This window comes from Pogoniulus pusillus, chromosome 37, assembly GCF_015220805.1.
Source record: "Pogoniulus pusillus isolate bPogPus1 chromosome 37, bPogPus1.pri, whole genome shotgun sequence".
NCBI classification, from domain to species: Eukaryota; Metazoa; Chordata; class Aves; order Piciformes; family Lybiidae; genus Pogoniulus; species Pogoniulus pusillus.
The window spans coordinates 9,457,508-9,469,906 of record NC_087300.1 but is presented as its reverse complement, the minus strand read 5'-3'; the positions used below and the strand labels follow the sequence as shown (position 1 = coordinate 9,469,906).

General features: G+C 54.7%; 3 protein-coding genes across 4 annotated transcripts; 1 reads left to right on the top strand and 2 right to left on the bottom strand.

The window, feature by feature from the left end:
• Positions 1 to 880: 880 nt before the first annotated feature.
• Positions 881 to 3,917, bottom strand: LOC135190950 (acid sphingomyelinase-like phosphodiesterase 3b). Its single transcript, XM_064172789.1, has 5 exons — positions 3,772 to 3,917; positions 3,069 to 3,241; positions 2,745 to 2,925; positions 2,072 to 2,205; positions 881 to 1,400 (listed from the first exon to the last, which is right to left on the bottom strand). Exons 1-5 carry the CDS (start codon positions 3,893 to 3,895, stop codon positions 1,008 to 1,010), a joined length of 1,005 nt encoding a protein of 334 aa, XP_064028859.1. The 5' UTR covers positions 3,896 to 3,917; the 3' UTR covers positions 881 to 1,007.
• A 338-nt stretch (positions 3,918 to 4,255) lies between these two features.
• LOC135190750 (acid sphingomyelinase-like phosphodiesterase 3b) lies at positions 4,256 to 6,466 on the bottom strand. Its single transcript, XM_064172452.1, has 4 exons — positions 6,361 to 6,466; positions 6,041 to 6,254; positions 4,433 to 4,530; positions 4,256 to 4,260 (listed from the first exon to the last, which is right to left on the bottom strand). The coding sequence occupies exons 1-4, from the start codon at positions 6,410 to 6,412 to the stop codon at positions 4,256 to 4,258; spliced, it is 369 nt and encodes a 122-aa protein (XP_064028522.1). The 5' UTR covers positions 6,413 to 6,466.
• A 219-nt stretch (positions 6,467 to 6,685) lies between these two features.
• Positions 6,686 to 11,865, top strand: RPA2 (replication protein A2). 2 transcript variants are annotated; one of them, XM_064172599.1, is made up of 10 exons: positions 6,718 to 6,822; positions 7,011 to 7,123; positions 7,227 to 7,328; positions 7,410 to 7,523; positions 9,017 to 9,091; positions 9,664 to 9,777; positions 10,077 to 10,178; positions 10,352 to 10,446; positions 11,215 to 11,300; positions 11,395 to 11,865. In XM_064172599.1, the coding sequence occupies exons 1-9, from the start codon at positions 6,807 to 6,809 to the stop codon at positions 11,297 to 11,299; spliced, it is 816 nt and encodes a 271-aa protein (XP_064028669.1). In that variant the 5' UTR covers positions 6,718 to 6,806; the 3' UTR covers position 11,300; positions 11,395 to 11,865. The 2 variants fall into 2 exon arrangements, with proteins under 2 accessions (XP_064028671.1, XP_064028669.1); XM_064172601.1 differs by having other exon boundaries at positions 6,686 to 6,822; positions 11,215 to 11,865.
• Positions 11,866 to 12,399: the final 534 nt, after the last annotated feature.

Genomic DNA, 12,399 nt, shown 5'->3' with positions numbered 1-12,399 from the left:
CACTGGGCACATGCCATATTCCTGTGCCCAGCCTACACTCTCTGCTTGCAGGCTCCATTCTCACCCTCAGCCCTTCCCTTCTTGGACTCTGCCTGCACCTCACTGGTGGGATGCTGCTGGCAGCATGCAGCTGACCTGTGGAGCACCCTGGGCATGCCTGGGCTTTGTGTTCTGGGCAGAAAGCTCCAGTACCCTGCCAGCTCCTGCTCTGCCTTGTCAGGCACCTGCAACAGCCCAGAGCTGCCTGTACAGACAGCTCAAATACTCCCCACACCCCGCAGGCCCAGCAGCATGGCTCTGGCACCCGGCAGCATCCCTCTGGCTCGTGCCCCCAAGGCTCTGGAGGCACCCAGCAAACCCCAGAGCTGCTCAGTCACCAAACTGTTGGACGCTTCTTACTGGCAAAGTGGTCGAGGCCAGCTGGCAGTGCCCAGCTGAAGGAAGGAGCAGAGTGGCTGAAAGTCAAGAGAGCACAGAAGGGAGGGGAGCACTGCTCATGCTCAGCAACCAGGGGAAAGAAAAACTAAAACAAAAACAAAAAAACCAAACTTCTTACCCTGGAGCCTCATCTGGGGCTGACATCTGAAAGCGGTGCCCAAACCTGCTGACGGCCACACACTGGCAAAGAGGGAACTAATCCCACCTGGCTCTGTGCAGAAATCGAAGGCTGCTTCTGAAGGGCACCAGAACCAGGACCTTGTGTGGGCTTTCCAGAAGAGCAGCATGTGCCAACATGAAGAAGCTCCCTGGCAGCAGCCCCTCAGGAACATGCAGTAGCTCACAGGTGGCACCGCAGAAAGGAGACAAACTCCCCAGCTCAGTCTGGCATAAAAGGCTCCATCCCTGCCCCTCCTGGGTACATCCAGCTCTTGTAGAAGACTTCACACAAACATCACACAGCTTTTAGTGAAGGCCTCTGAACTCATCTTGGTTTCCAAGCCAGTTCTCAGTGCCAGGCACCTTCCCACCTGCTGATCCATGTGCAGGGTGCCCCTGTGCTCTCTCCATCACCATGCTGGCTGCAGACTGAGCAGGCCTAAGAGCAAGCCAGAAAGCAGAAGGCAGGTGCTGGTGAGGGCAGGGGCAGGGCTGCTGCCTCTGACACACTGACTGTACTTTGTGAAATCAACCTCCCTGATGGCACAGAGGTGGTCCAGCCGGCAGCCCTCCCCACAGGGGCTGCGGTCGTATCTGACCGAGTTCAGCTCGTGGTACTGCTGCAGACTGCCTGCGTCCTCTGACAGCTTCTCCAGCACCGACTGCATGGAGCCCACAGAGCCATTAGGCACCTGGAAGGCCTCTGTCAGCCTGTACTCTTCCTCCCACACTGGGACCTCTTCCTGCCCTGTCGAGGCCATCATGTTGGCATGAGTTAGATTCAAGTAGTAAGTGACCATATCCTGCAGAGAGAAAAACAGGATGAGGACAAACCAGGAAAGGATTAGGCTGTGAGTGCTTGGCCAGGACATGATGAGTCCCTCCCCCAGGTGCTGGTGTGCAGCACAGGCAGCAGGTCTCCTGGTGCAGTGAGGGGAGAGCAGGTGCCTTCTACCAAGGTGTCAGCCTGGGGCCAGACACTTCAGGGGACAGCCTTCAGAAGTCACCACAAAAGCATCTTGCATCTCAGTCTCTTTCCCTCTGTGCTTCACCAGCTCCCTAGCTCTGCACAGAGCATTTCAGTGTTCATTTCTCGTGCTGTAAAGATGTCAGCAGGGCTGCTTTATCCACTACAAAGGAAGGCACAACCACCACACCCTCTGCCTCGTGGCAGAGACATAAAACAGAAACAGGCCCTACACTCACAACTTGGATGCATCACAAATGAATCAACTTGGTAAGCAGGGAGACCCAAACCTGTCCTGCACAGCCCTAGGAAACTCATTTCCAGCCTCAGCCAGCTGACTGCAGTCATCTTGCCTTTACTTGATGATGCTCTTGCTCAACCTTCACGTTAGACACAAGCCTGATGTCCTCTCTTACATAGCTGCTCGACTCCTGTAGTCACAGTAAAACTGCAGGAGGCATTGAAGTACCCCAGGGGTGCAGTGTGCAGCAGCTGGGGATCCCCTACCAGCACTTGGAGGGTGTCTGGATCATAGTCGATCACCCGGATCCCAGGATTGTTGGCTCCGTTGGTCACTCCAGGTAAAGTTGTTTTCCAGGGAGTCACTCCAGGGGCCAGGAACATGACACTGATTGGAGAACCTTAACAGAAAGGCAAAACAACCCCCGAGAGACCTTGGCTTCTAGCACACCTTGAACACACCGCAGTGGGCACCTGGGAACCCATCATCCTGCAGCAGCTCTGCCACCAGCCCCAAGGACAGCAGCGGTGCACAAAGGTCAGACACCCACCGGCATCAGGGACTGAGCATGGGCCTGCTGCAGCTGAGAACAGGCTGCCCACTGCTGCCAAAGACTCCTGCAGTCAGAGTGCACAAAGGAACCACATCAGAAAGGGGACCCAAGACCTGTAACCCCAAAGCAAGGAGCTGTAACTGCTCCCTTATGTCCAAAACCTGTCAACAAGGACCAGGCAAGAGGCTGCAAGTCACTGGGGTAAAACTGACAAAATCTGAGGGCAAACAGGAAGCAGAGCTGAAACTATGGGCTGGAGAGGAGCTCAGCCACTGCTGGCTCTGGTGGAGCACAGCATCCAGAAGCCTTTTCTGCCTTCTCAACTCGCTCAGCTAACAGCCACCAAAGGCTCTCACCGCAGACACCCGAGTGGCCACGGGGGGTACCTGTGTCACTGTAGAACATCCGGAAGCTGTCGGTGTGGTGGTGCCCGAAGAACTGGGCAGCGATCACCGCGTGGTGCCTCTGCACTGCCCGCAGGTACTGCTGGTTGAAGCTGTGCCGGAACCAGGCCTTGCCCCGTTTCTTCTCGAAGAAGCCAGGGGGGATGTGCCCCACAATGTACACCTACAGAGCCAGCAGCTGTGAGCAGTGCAGAGCCCAGAGAGCACTGCCTGCTGCGACTGTGCAGTGGGGACAGCATGAGCAGGAAGAGCTTCCAGGCTGGGAGAAGCCTTCTCCAGAGCTTGTTTATTCGTTTCTTTTAGTACCCTTTCGTTGGCTCTGGAGGCGTTGGTCAGTGTCTCTTCCAGCCACTGGAACTGCCCCCCAGGATCTTCCTCACCAGCTGTCTCATCATTCTGGTCATAGTACAGGTTGGTGTTGAGGACAATGATTCGCCCCCTTGTCCCCGGGCCAGGCAGCTTCTCACTGTAGAAAGCTCCTGCAAAGTGCAACCAACAGGGAAGAGATAGAGATCTCTGACACCAGATCCCTTTGTTTCCATCCCTCTCAGCTCTCCTTGGCAATGGCCACAGCAAAGTCACCCTACGCAGAGGTGCCAGCAGCACTTTGACCACTGCAGGGTGGAGATCTGGAGCAACTCTTCCCACCCTGTGCCTCTTGTTGTGCTTATGCCTCCGTGGTGAAGGGAGACCTTGTGTGGGGACAGCATGCAGCAGCAGGAGCTGGGCAGCCCTCTAGCGCCATAGTGCTGCCTGCACCAACAGCTTTCTTTAAAGACTTTTTTTCTCCCACTGAAGCTCAGCACTTTCCAGCAACTCAAGAAAAACGAGAGGCTAAAGCATATAGGAATTTCTTTTCTTACAAGCAGGAGAACTCAGTGCCAGAAATCAGCATTCAGCCAAGACCATTCCTCTGCAGATGCTCTAGAAATACTTGCTGCCAGGACAGAAGCAGGAAAACCACCCCCACCTCCCCAGAGTGCTGCCAAGATGAGCCTGTGGTGTATACCTGCTCTGAAAAGGGCAGTGGAAGCATCACTCAGCCAGGGCTGCCACAGCTTGGCTGTTTGGCTGTAGATCCTGTGTTCTTTTCCTGGGAACTGATTCTTGGGGTGGAAGTCATGATTGCCCATGGCTGCGTAGACCTTAATGCCTAGAGACACAGAAAGGGGGCACAGAGGGACCTATGCTGGCTTCAGAGCTCCTCAGCACCAGAGCTCCCCAAGGCACTCGCAGACTTGCAAGGAGCAGCATGGCTTGAGAGCTCTGCAAAGTGCATCATCCACAGTATGAGGGTACAGCACAGCAAACACCACCCCCCCTCCTCGGGACAAGCCAGCCCAGAGCTGTGGCTTTACGGTGAACCAGTGAGCTTTCACCAGTAGCAAGGCTCCTTCCCCCACAGCTGGAAAGGTTTCAGCACAAGGGAACCTTGCAGACATTCCTGTCTTAATGACTAACTGCAGTAACCCTTTCTTTTCCTCTTTCCTGAGTTAACCTGAAACATAAGTGTGCACCAGACATCTCAAACAGCAACTAGGAAGAGAGCCAACAAGTCCCAGTGACCACAGCCCTCCCATGCCTTTCCCTTCCCAATTCTGTCATTTCTTTATCCTGGTAAGTTGTGAGACTCTGTGCCCCTTGCCCCTTCTTATCCTTTCAAATCCTACCTGGAAACCTCTCTTTTATCAGATAAGTCAGATTTTCTATCATGTGCAGAACCTTCTCCTCTCCAAGCTTCTCATCAGGGACATGAGGAGTGTCATCTCTAGAAAAATGAAAGCAGCACAGTCAGTGTCTGCAGTAAAACTTGCTTACTTCTCTTCGTGCCTTCTGTGCCATGGGGGTGAAGCTTTTGGATCCAGTGCTGTGCTGCCTGGCCAAGGCACTGAAGGAGTTTAAAGCAACTACTCTAAGTAAAAATGGGCTCCACTTTATCCTACCTTGAAAAACCTGCACACAAGCACATGAAATGGAAGCTCACTCTGCCTCAGAGCACTTACAGAAGCAGCAAGGCTGACTGGAAACATTGGAAGAACAGCATTTTGCAATTTCAAGTCAACGTCTGATCGATGATAAGTGAAGCAAGGCTGCTTGCACAGCTGATTGAACAGCAGAGTAACTAAAAGGAGACAAAGGAATGCTCCCAGGAAGGCTGTGATTGTCAAGGCCTGCCTCTGGAAGTGTGGACACTTCTGTACTGTCGCTGATGTGCTCCTGGCATTGGTGCTGTGCCCTCAGCAAGGCCATTGGAGAAGACTAAAATTATGCCAAAAGACTGAGGGAAATAGCTTGAAGAAAGGAGAAAAATCAACATAAAGTCACAAGCAGCAATGGCTACTTTTAAGCAGGAACTGTCACCCAGAGACAGACAATGAAAAGGTGGGGTCAGGCAAACTAGGATGGAGGTCACAGCACAGCACAAGTTGATGCTGCACTGGAAGAAGAAAGAGCAAACACTACAGGAGGGCAGACACACATCCAACAATGGTGCAAAAGAAAGCCTGTACTGTCTGTGATACTGAGCCCTCCTGCGCAGCAGGGCACCCATTGCTGGAAACCATGCTAGCAGAGCATCTGCTCCACTGGGGAGGATCATCATACTCCTAAAGCAAAGCAGCTCTTTGGGATGGGTCTCCCAGGTGCCTCTTTGAAGAAACACTGCACATCTCTTTTTCAACGCTCTCCTCCCACTGTCTCCAACAGGTTTGCCAACAGAAAGAGTACATCCCATTGCCCCAGGGCTTTCAGGTACACTGTGAAGTCAGACCGGGCTGGCCACAACTAAACAGAGAAGAAAGGATGGTGAACTGTGATCCTTGCCTTTCCTTACTGCTGCTCACTGCTGGGGCACGCTGGGAGAGTCTCGCTGCTACCAGAGGCCTGGCTCTGGTTGTGCTTTCCTTAAGCCTCTACTGTAAGGCCCACGGTTACCGGCTGAAGAGCCCTGGGCGCCCCACGACCTCCTTATGCCCCAGCCTCCCGGGTGCCCCTTCTCCCCTCCAAAGCCCGGTAGCCTCCAGCACAGGCAGCCTCGCACCACAGCCCCAGAGCCGAACCCCAGCACGGCCAGTGCCGGCTGACGGGGAGCCTTCGGTGTTTCTGTTCCCGGAGAAGCAACTCTCCAGCAGGCAGCCGCCGGCCCCGGGGCTGCAGCAGGAGGACGAAGGACAGCCGCAGAGAGCCCCTCCGATGAGCGGGTTCCGAGCCCGACCGACAGCCGCTGCTGCGGAGCGGCTGGGCAGTGGATCCCGCCCCGGCACCCGGCCCGTCCTCACCCGGTCCAGAGGACGAAGTCCGGCTGCGGCACGAGGCTCTGCATGGCGCGCACGGCGGAGTCGAGCAGGAGCCAGGGTGCGTCGCACAGGTAGCTGCCCCAGGGCCCGGCGGCAGGCACGGCCCGGGAGCCGCCAGAGGGGCACACCTGCCCGGCACCCGCGCCCGCATTGTAGTCGGGGTCCCAGTGGAGGTCGGTGATGTGCCAGAAGCGCCCTGCGCGCCGGGAAACGCCGAGGCTCAGCGGGGCGAGCGGCTGGCACTGGGCACCGCTCGGGGCACCCAGCGCCGCCGGGGAGCGGGGCACGCTGCCTCCCCTTACCTGACAGGGCTACGGCCAGCGGGCAGAGCAAGAGGAGCGCAACGAGCCGCATGGCGACCAACCGCTGCACTGCAGCGCCGAGCCGTGCCCGCCGAGCCGTGCCCCCCGCCCCGCCCTGCTCCGCCCTGCTCCGCCCTGCTCCGCCCTGCTCCGCCCCGCCCCGCCCCGCTCCGCCCCGCCCCGCTCCGCCCCGCCCCGCCCCGCTGAGCCTCGCCCCGCTGAGCCTCGCCCACCGCCTTCACCAGCTCAGGGCAGGCGGGCAGCACCCGCACTCAAGATGGCGCAGATCGCTTCACGGCGGCTTCTCCCTATTGGGCGAAGCGGGAGGACGAGCGGTCGCGATTGGCTGCCGCTCGCGGAACGGCACCTACGGATTGGGCAGGGGCTGGCGGCGCGAGGCCTGCTGGTGCGCGCGGGCGGCTGGCTCCCGACGCTCGGCCGCCGCCATGTGGAGCGGGCACGGTGCGGAGGGCCGGGGCTGGCGGCATCGGGCTGGGCTGCACCGGGGCTGGCGCCAGGCTCGGTGCCTGGGCTTAGTGCAGGGGTACTCGGGGCCGCCGGCGGCCGCAGCCGCTGCCGCGCCCCGTGATGGCGGGAACGAGGGACGCGTCACCGACAGTGCTTCATAGGCTTTCCCTCTTCGCCCTCAGGTACCTTCGACGGCGGGTACGGCACCGTGGGCACTTCGGGGCCTCCGGGAGGCTACATGCAGTCCCCGGGCGGCTTTGGCTCCCCCGCTGGCACGCAGGCGGAGAAGAAGCAGGTAGGGCGGGAGCGGGGCCCCGGGCGGCTAAGAGGCCGCGGTCGGAGGAGCGGGGCGCGGGCGGCAGTTCCCCGCGGCGCTAACGGCCCGCGGTCCCTTGCAGAGAACCCGCTCCCAGAACATCGTGCCCTGCACCGTGTCGCAGCTGCTGGCAGCCGAGCAGGTCGACGAGTCCTTCCGGATCCGCGACGTGGAGATCTCCCAGGTGGGCAGCAGGAAGGCTGCGGGAGGAACGGACTCGTTTCCCGGGGCCTCCACCGTTAAACGCTTCCCTGTTCCACCGCAGGTCACCATCGTGGGGATCGTCCGGCACGCTGAGAAAGCACCGACCAACATTCTCTACAAAGTGGATGACATGACTGCAGCCCCGATGGACGTCAGGCAGTGGGTCGATACTGATGTAAGCATTGCAGCTGTTAGGAACATGCTTCTGTGAGGTTTCTGGGAGCAGTAGAGAGATAAGTTAGAGTCACAGAATACCACAAGTGAGAGGGGGTCCATAAAGATCATCAAGTTCAACTCCCAGCTCCTTGCAAGACTTGAAACTTCTGGAACATGTCCAGAGAAGGGCAACAGAGATGGGGAAGAGTCTGGGGAACAGGGCTGGGGAGGAGCAGCTGGGGGGGTTCATTGTGGAGCAGAGGAGGCTGAGGGAGACTTCATTGCTCTCTACAGCTCTCTGAGAGGAGGCTGGAGCCAGGTGGGAGCTGGGCTCTGCTCCTTAATCTCAGATGATAGAAGGAAAGGAAATGGCCTGGAATTGTGTCAGGGGAGAGTTAGGTTGGAAATAAGGAAAAACTTCTTTGCTGTGAGAGTGGTCAGGGATTGGCGCAGCCTGCCCAGGGAGGTGGTGGAGTCCCCATGCTTGGAGGTGTTGAAGAAAGGTGTAGCCATGGCACGTGGGGCCAGGTTCAGTGGCCATGGTGGTGCTGGGTCACTGGTTGGACTGGATGAGCTCAGAAGGCTTTGCCAACCCAAACAGTTCTGCGGTTCTGTGACTTGCCAAACAGAAGTGGCATTTCTGAGAAGTGTTCCATGGTTGTCATCTCAGATGCTGCTGTAGCAGCTCGCTGGTGCTGAGCATGACTCCTGTGTTGTAATCCATGCATGATTCTATGTTCAATCTGTCATTTTTTAGAGTGTAGCTGCTGGAGCTCAGCAGTTACTTCATGGCTGCAATGAGGGCTGCCTGCTCAGTAATTCTATGTAGAAATACAAGGGGAGAGAGTGAGCAGATGTGGCTCAAACGCTGAGGTGAGGACACTTAGCAGTGGATGTTGCCTCACTTTGTGATGTGTGACTCCCGAAGTGCTGATAACTTTGCCTGGACTCTCATGGGCCTATGTAGTTGCACCACATGTTTGAAGGCAAACACCTGAGGGGAGTTGAGCAGCTTTGGGGATCAGGCAGACCTTCAGTCAGCCTAACTGCAAGCTTAGCAGAACCGCACAAAAGGTTCTGGCCTGCTTCTCTGAGCAGCCTGATCAGTTGAAGATGTTCCTGCTTGCTGTACACAGCTTGGACTAGGTGAATTCCAAAGGTGCCTTCCAACCCACACCATAATTCTATGCTTCCGTGCCCCGTGGCAGGTTCCATAGCTGCACTCTTTGCTTTGCCACTGTTTGGGTGTTCTTTGCCGGCGTCGCTCTGCGCAGGTCTCTCCAAAGCGGGCAGGCAGCAGAGCAGCCCAGGTGGCCTCACCTGCGGAGTGCACAGGCTGCTCAAACCACACCTGCTGCTTCTCTTTCTCCTTTGCAGTTCCGTTCCCTGCCTCTTCTGGCTGACCATAGGAGTGTGTGTGTTTGTGTTAGCTGGAGATGAGCCTCCCCAAATCATTTGTTGGAAACGTGGGGCATCGGCAAACCCTTCCTTTCTCCTTTTCCTCTCTGCTAGGAGGCAGGTGGTGAGAATGTTGTGGTACCTCCAGGAACTTATGTCAAAGTAGCTGGTCACCTTCGGTCTTTCCAGGTAAGGTTATGCTGCCCATGGCTGCTGGGGCAGTGGCATGAAGGGCTGATGATCTGGCTCAGTGTTAGTGTGGTCCCTTTACCATATCCACTTAGTTGTGGTCTTTTCTCACACTGTCCTGTGGACAAATCCTTGAACATTTCTGCCAGCTCTGTGTTTAATAACACTATTGTTCCTAAAGGCAAAGGTCAGAGGACCTGTTTAAAACAACATTCTCCATCAGTATCTCATTTGCAGTGGTGCAGAGTCTGGGCCCGCAGGTCCTTGGGTATTTGTACTGTAGTGCTTAGGCTGGGTTCTGGTAGCATAGTGCTGAGATGCTTCTTAGCAGCATAACTGAACATAGAAATAAATGCTCAAAGAACAAGGTGTGCAGTTACCATCTGGTTGGAAAAAGGAGCTACCCTGTCTGTGCAGGCTGGCAAAGTCACCTCTTAAGTGTAAGTCAGAAAATGTTGGGTGGGTTACACGCAGCCAGGCTCCCTGTTGCTGGGGGGAACTGGGTTGGCTGTTAGCAGTGAGGCATCTTCCTGTCCTGTTTTGTCTTTTTGTCTTTTTTTTTTCTCTGAAAGAATAAGAAAAGTTTGGTGGCCTTTAAGATAATGCCTCTGGAAAATATGAATGAGTTCACCACACACATCCTGGAGATTGTCAATGCACATGTGGTCCTCAGGAGAAATCTTATGGTACGTGCTTGGAGACCCTGATTCCATCCTGGCCCTTGCCAGCTTATTCTACCCCTAGAGAGTGACATCTTGGTTCACTGGACTCAGCTTGATAGACAGGCTGTGAGGCTAGAAAGCTTGATGCTGTTGAAGGGCTGCAGTGAAGGCGTGGCAGAAGTCCTGGCTTCCTTGGGGGGAAGACTGTTGGGTTTCTTTGGGAAATCTGTTTTAATTCCTGCTGCCTTGCACCAGCACCAAGACCTTCAGGTGCTGGGCTTGCAGGCTGTGTAACCAGAGCCACCTCACTCTTGTCATGGCAGGAAGCATCGAGAGGGCCGCAGGCATTCCCCTCCGCTGGCGTGGGTAGCTATGGAGGAGTCTGCAGCCTGCCCTTGAACGGACTCACAGCCCATCAGAGCCAGGTGGGTGCCAGCAGCTCTTCCATGCTCGCAGTGAATGCTGCTGTGGCACGGCACGGGACAAAGCGGTGCAAGCTCAGTTACTCTTCGAGGATGGATACTTCCTCCCCCACCTTCCTGTCCCTTGCTGATGGAGAAGATGAGCTGAGTGCTATTGGTGGTTCTTCTTTCCCCAGGTGCTGAACTTGATTAAGAACTGCCCTGTCCCAGAAGGCATGAGTCTTCAGGAGCTGAAGGCTCAGCTCCACAGTATGAGCATGTCAACAATCAAGTAAGTGTGTAGAAACAAAGGATGTTCTGGAAGTCCAGGCAGTCTTCCTGGATTTGGATCAAAGAGGCAGAAAGGAAAACAGAGGGGAGCCTGGACCCTCACCTGTGAAACAGTACTGGTGACTGCTGCTGTTCCCAGCAGGACACAGCAATGAGCCTTGGAGTCTTCAACAGCTCGGAAGGAAGGAAGCATTGCTGGTTGAAGGGATGATGAAATACTTCCCTCCTTGTTGTCAAAACAAGCTGTCTAGCAGCTCAGGAGCAAAGCTAGCAGGCACCTGGGAGTAGCCAGTGCCTCAGCAGTGTTTTCTCCTGTTCAAGGACTACCTTGGTGTCTGCACACCCATCAGACTTGGGAGCAGACTGTTCTCTTCTTCAGTGTCTCTTACAGCTTCTCCTCCCTAAGACTTAGGAAAAATGGAACCCAGAGGCAGTAATTAACATCATTATCTTTCTGTGTTCTGTCCCCTTCAAAGCAAAGTGGTAGCTACTGCTTTTACCTGGCAAGTACTGGGAGTGGGGACCTTCCCCTCTGTCAGGTGAAGTCTAAGGGCTGCTGCTTGTGCCACGACTTTGGAGAAGATTTCTGTATCTGCTGCTTGGTGAAGCAGCACTGAAACTGCTCTCAGCATGGAGCCACTGAGAGCTCCCCTTGGTGCTGGAAGGGAGCAGCAGAGATGGGATCCCTAAGTGGGGAGTGCCAGAGAGAAAGGTGATAACAGGAAGTAGTTAACAGTTGCTAACTGTTGTTTTTATTCTGTCTTCAAAGGCAAGCTGTTGAATTTCTGAGCAGTGAGGGACACATCTACTCCACTGTGGATGATGACCACTATAAGTCGACGGATGCTGAATGAGGTTGGCCCCAGCTGGATTTAGTTCTGAGCAAATTCTTGTGTCAAATTATCCTGCCAAGCCTTGCCGTGCAGAAGGTGATCTTTGCTCTTTCTAGCCTGTGGAAATCCCAGTTCCTCTGTGAGTGCCTCCCCTTGGATTCCAGGGACAAGCAGAAGGTAGAGACTTGGTTACCTGCTGTGGCTATGTGACTGAAAGCATCAACAGACATGGGAGAGTTGCACTCTGAAAGCTCCAGAGCCTGGGATTTGCTTTTGGCTTTTCAGAGGATGCTTGTGTTAGAAAGAAAAAACCCTTTCTAATCTTGTCCTCTGGTCCTGGGCAGATTGTCTTTGTTTCTAGAGCTGTTTCTCCTAGCTCACATTTCATTCCGTGTCATTTCATTTCATGTCATTTCATTCACACATTGGTGGGTAGCCAAGAGGAGGATTTCACTCCTGTACAGTAATCATGAGTAGATTTTTAATTGGGTTAGCCCATGCATTTGGCTCTCTATTTGTACTGACAGGTATTTTGTTACCAGAGCTTTGGAGTGGTTCAATAAAATTTTAACTTGGTTAGTCTTGGATGTGTGTGGCCCTTGAAGGCTTTTCTTCTTCTGCCATAAAGAAGAAAACTTTCTGCTGGTAAAAGCTAACATATAAAACCTCAGCTCATCATTTCAGACTTGCCTTACTGTGTCCTTAGCTTTTGAAGTGAATGGCTTTAAGAGTCAGACCCAAGTGAATGTCTCAACACCAGGAGATTAAATAATTGTATGACTTGTCTCAGTGTGCCAAGTGGAGCCAGGATCCTCTCTGCACCAAAGGGGCTTTAGCTGAAGCCCAAATGTGGAACAGGTTTTTCTTTCAAGTGTTGTACTCTCTCTGTGATGCTTTAAAAGCAGAAAACCTCTGGGAACCAAGAGGGCTGATACTGGTGATGTAGTGCTGGAGATAAGAGATTTGCATTTCCTCTTTCCCTGCACAGTCCTGCCTCGGGCTAAGGGCAGCTGCTTCAGCAGGTCTCTCTCACTTGCGCTGTGCTTCCTGCTGCATAAAGTGAAAAGCCAGCTGAAAAGGAGCTTTGGGGGTTGTTTGCATTTGTTAGTGGATGCACTTCA

What these genes read in the sequence shown, in the direction of transcription:
- LOC135190950 (XM_064172789.1), bottom strand. Translation starts at nt 3,895, where the DNA reads ATGGGCAATCATGACTTCCACCCCAAGAATCAGTTCCCAGGAAAAGAA. An exon ending in CACTGCCCTTTTCAGAGCAG is followed by an intron (nt 3,242 to 3,771) that starts GTATACACCACA and finishes TGCACTTTGCAG; the next exon opens with GAGCTTTCTACAGTGAGAAG. An exon ending in CAGACACCCTCCAAGTGCTG is followed by an intron (nt 1,401 to 2,071) that starts GTAGGGGATCCC and finishes TTCTCTCTGCAG; the next exon opens with GATATGGTCACTTACTACTT.
- LOC135190750 (XM_064172452.1), bottom strand. Translation starts at nt 6,412, where the DNA reads ATGCGGCTCGTTGCGCTCCTCTTGCTCTGCCCGCTGGCCGTAGCCCTG. An exon ending in GCTGGCCGTAGCCCTGTCAG is followed by an intron (nt 6,255 to 6,360) that starts GTAAGGGGAGGC and finishes CCCGGCGCGCAG; the next exon opens with GGCGCTTCTGGCACATCACC. An exon ending in GACTTCGTCCTCTGGACCGG is followed by an intron (nt 4,531 to 6,040) that starts GTGAGGACGGGC and finishes TCATTTTTCTAG; the next exon opens with AGATGACACTCCTCATGTCC.
- RPA2 (XM_064172601.1), top strand. An exon ending in TCACAGCCCATCAGAGCCAG is followed by an intron (nt 10,179 to 10,351) that starts GTGGGTGCCAGC and finishes TTCTTTCCCCAG; the next exon opens with GTGCTGAACTTGATTAAGAA. An exon ending in ATGAGCATGTCAACAATCAA is followed by an intron (nt 10,447 to 11,214) that starts GTAAGTGTGTAG and finishes CTGTCTTCAAAG; the next exon opens with GCAAGCTGTTGAATTTCTGA.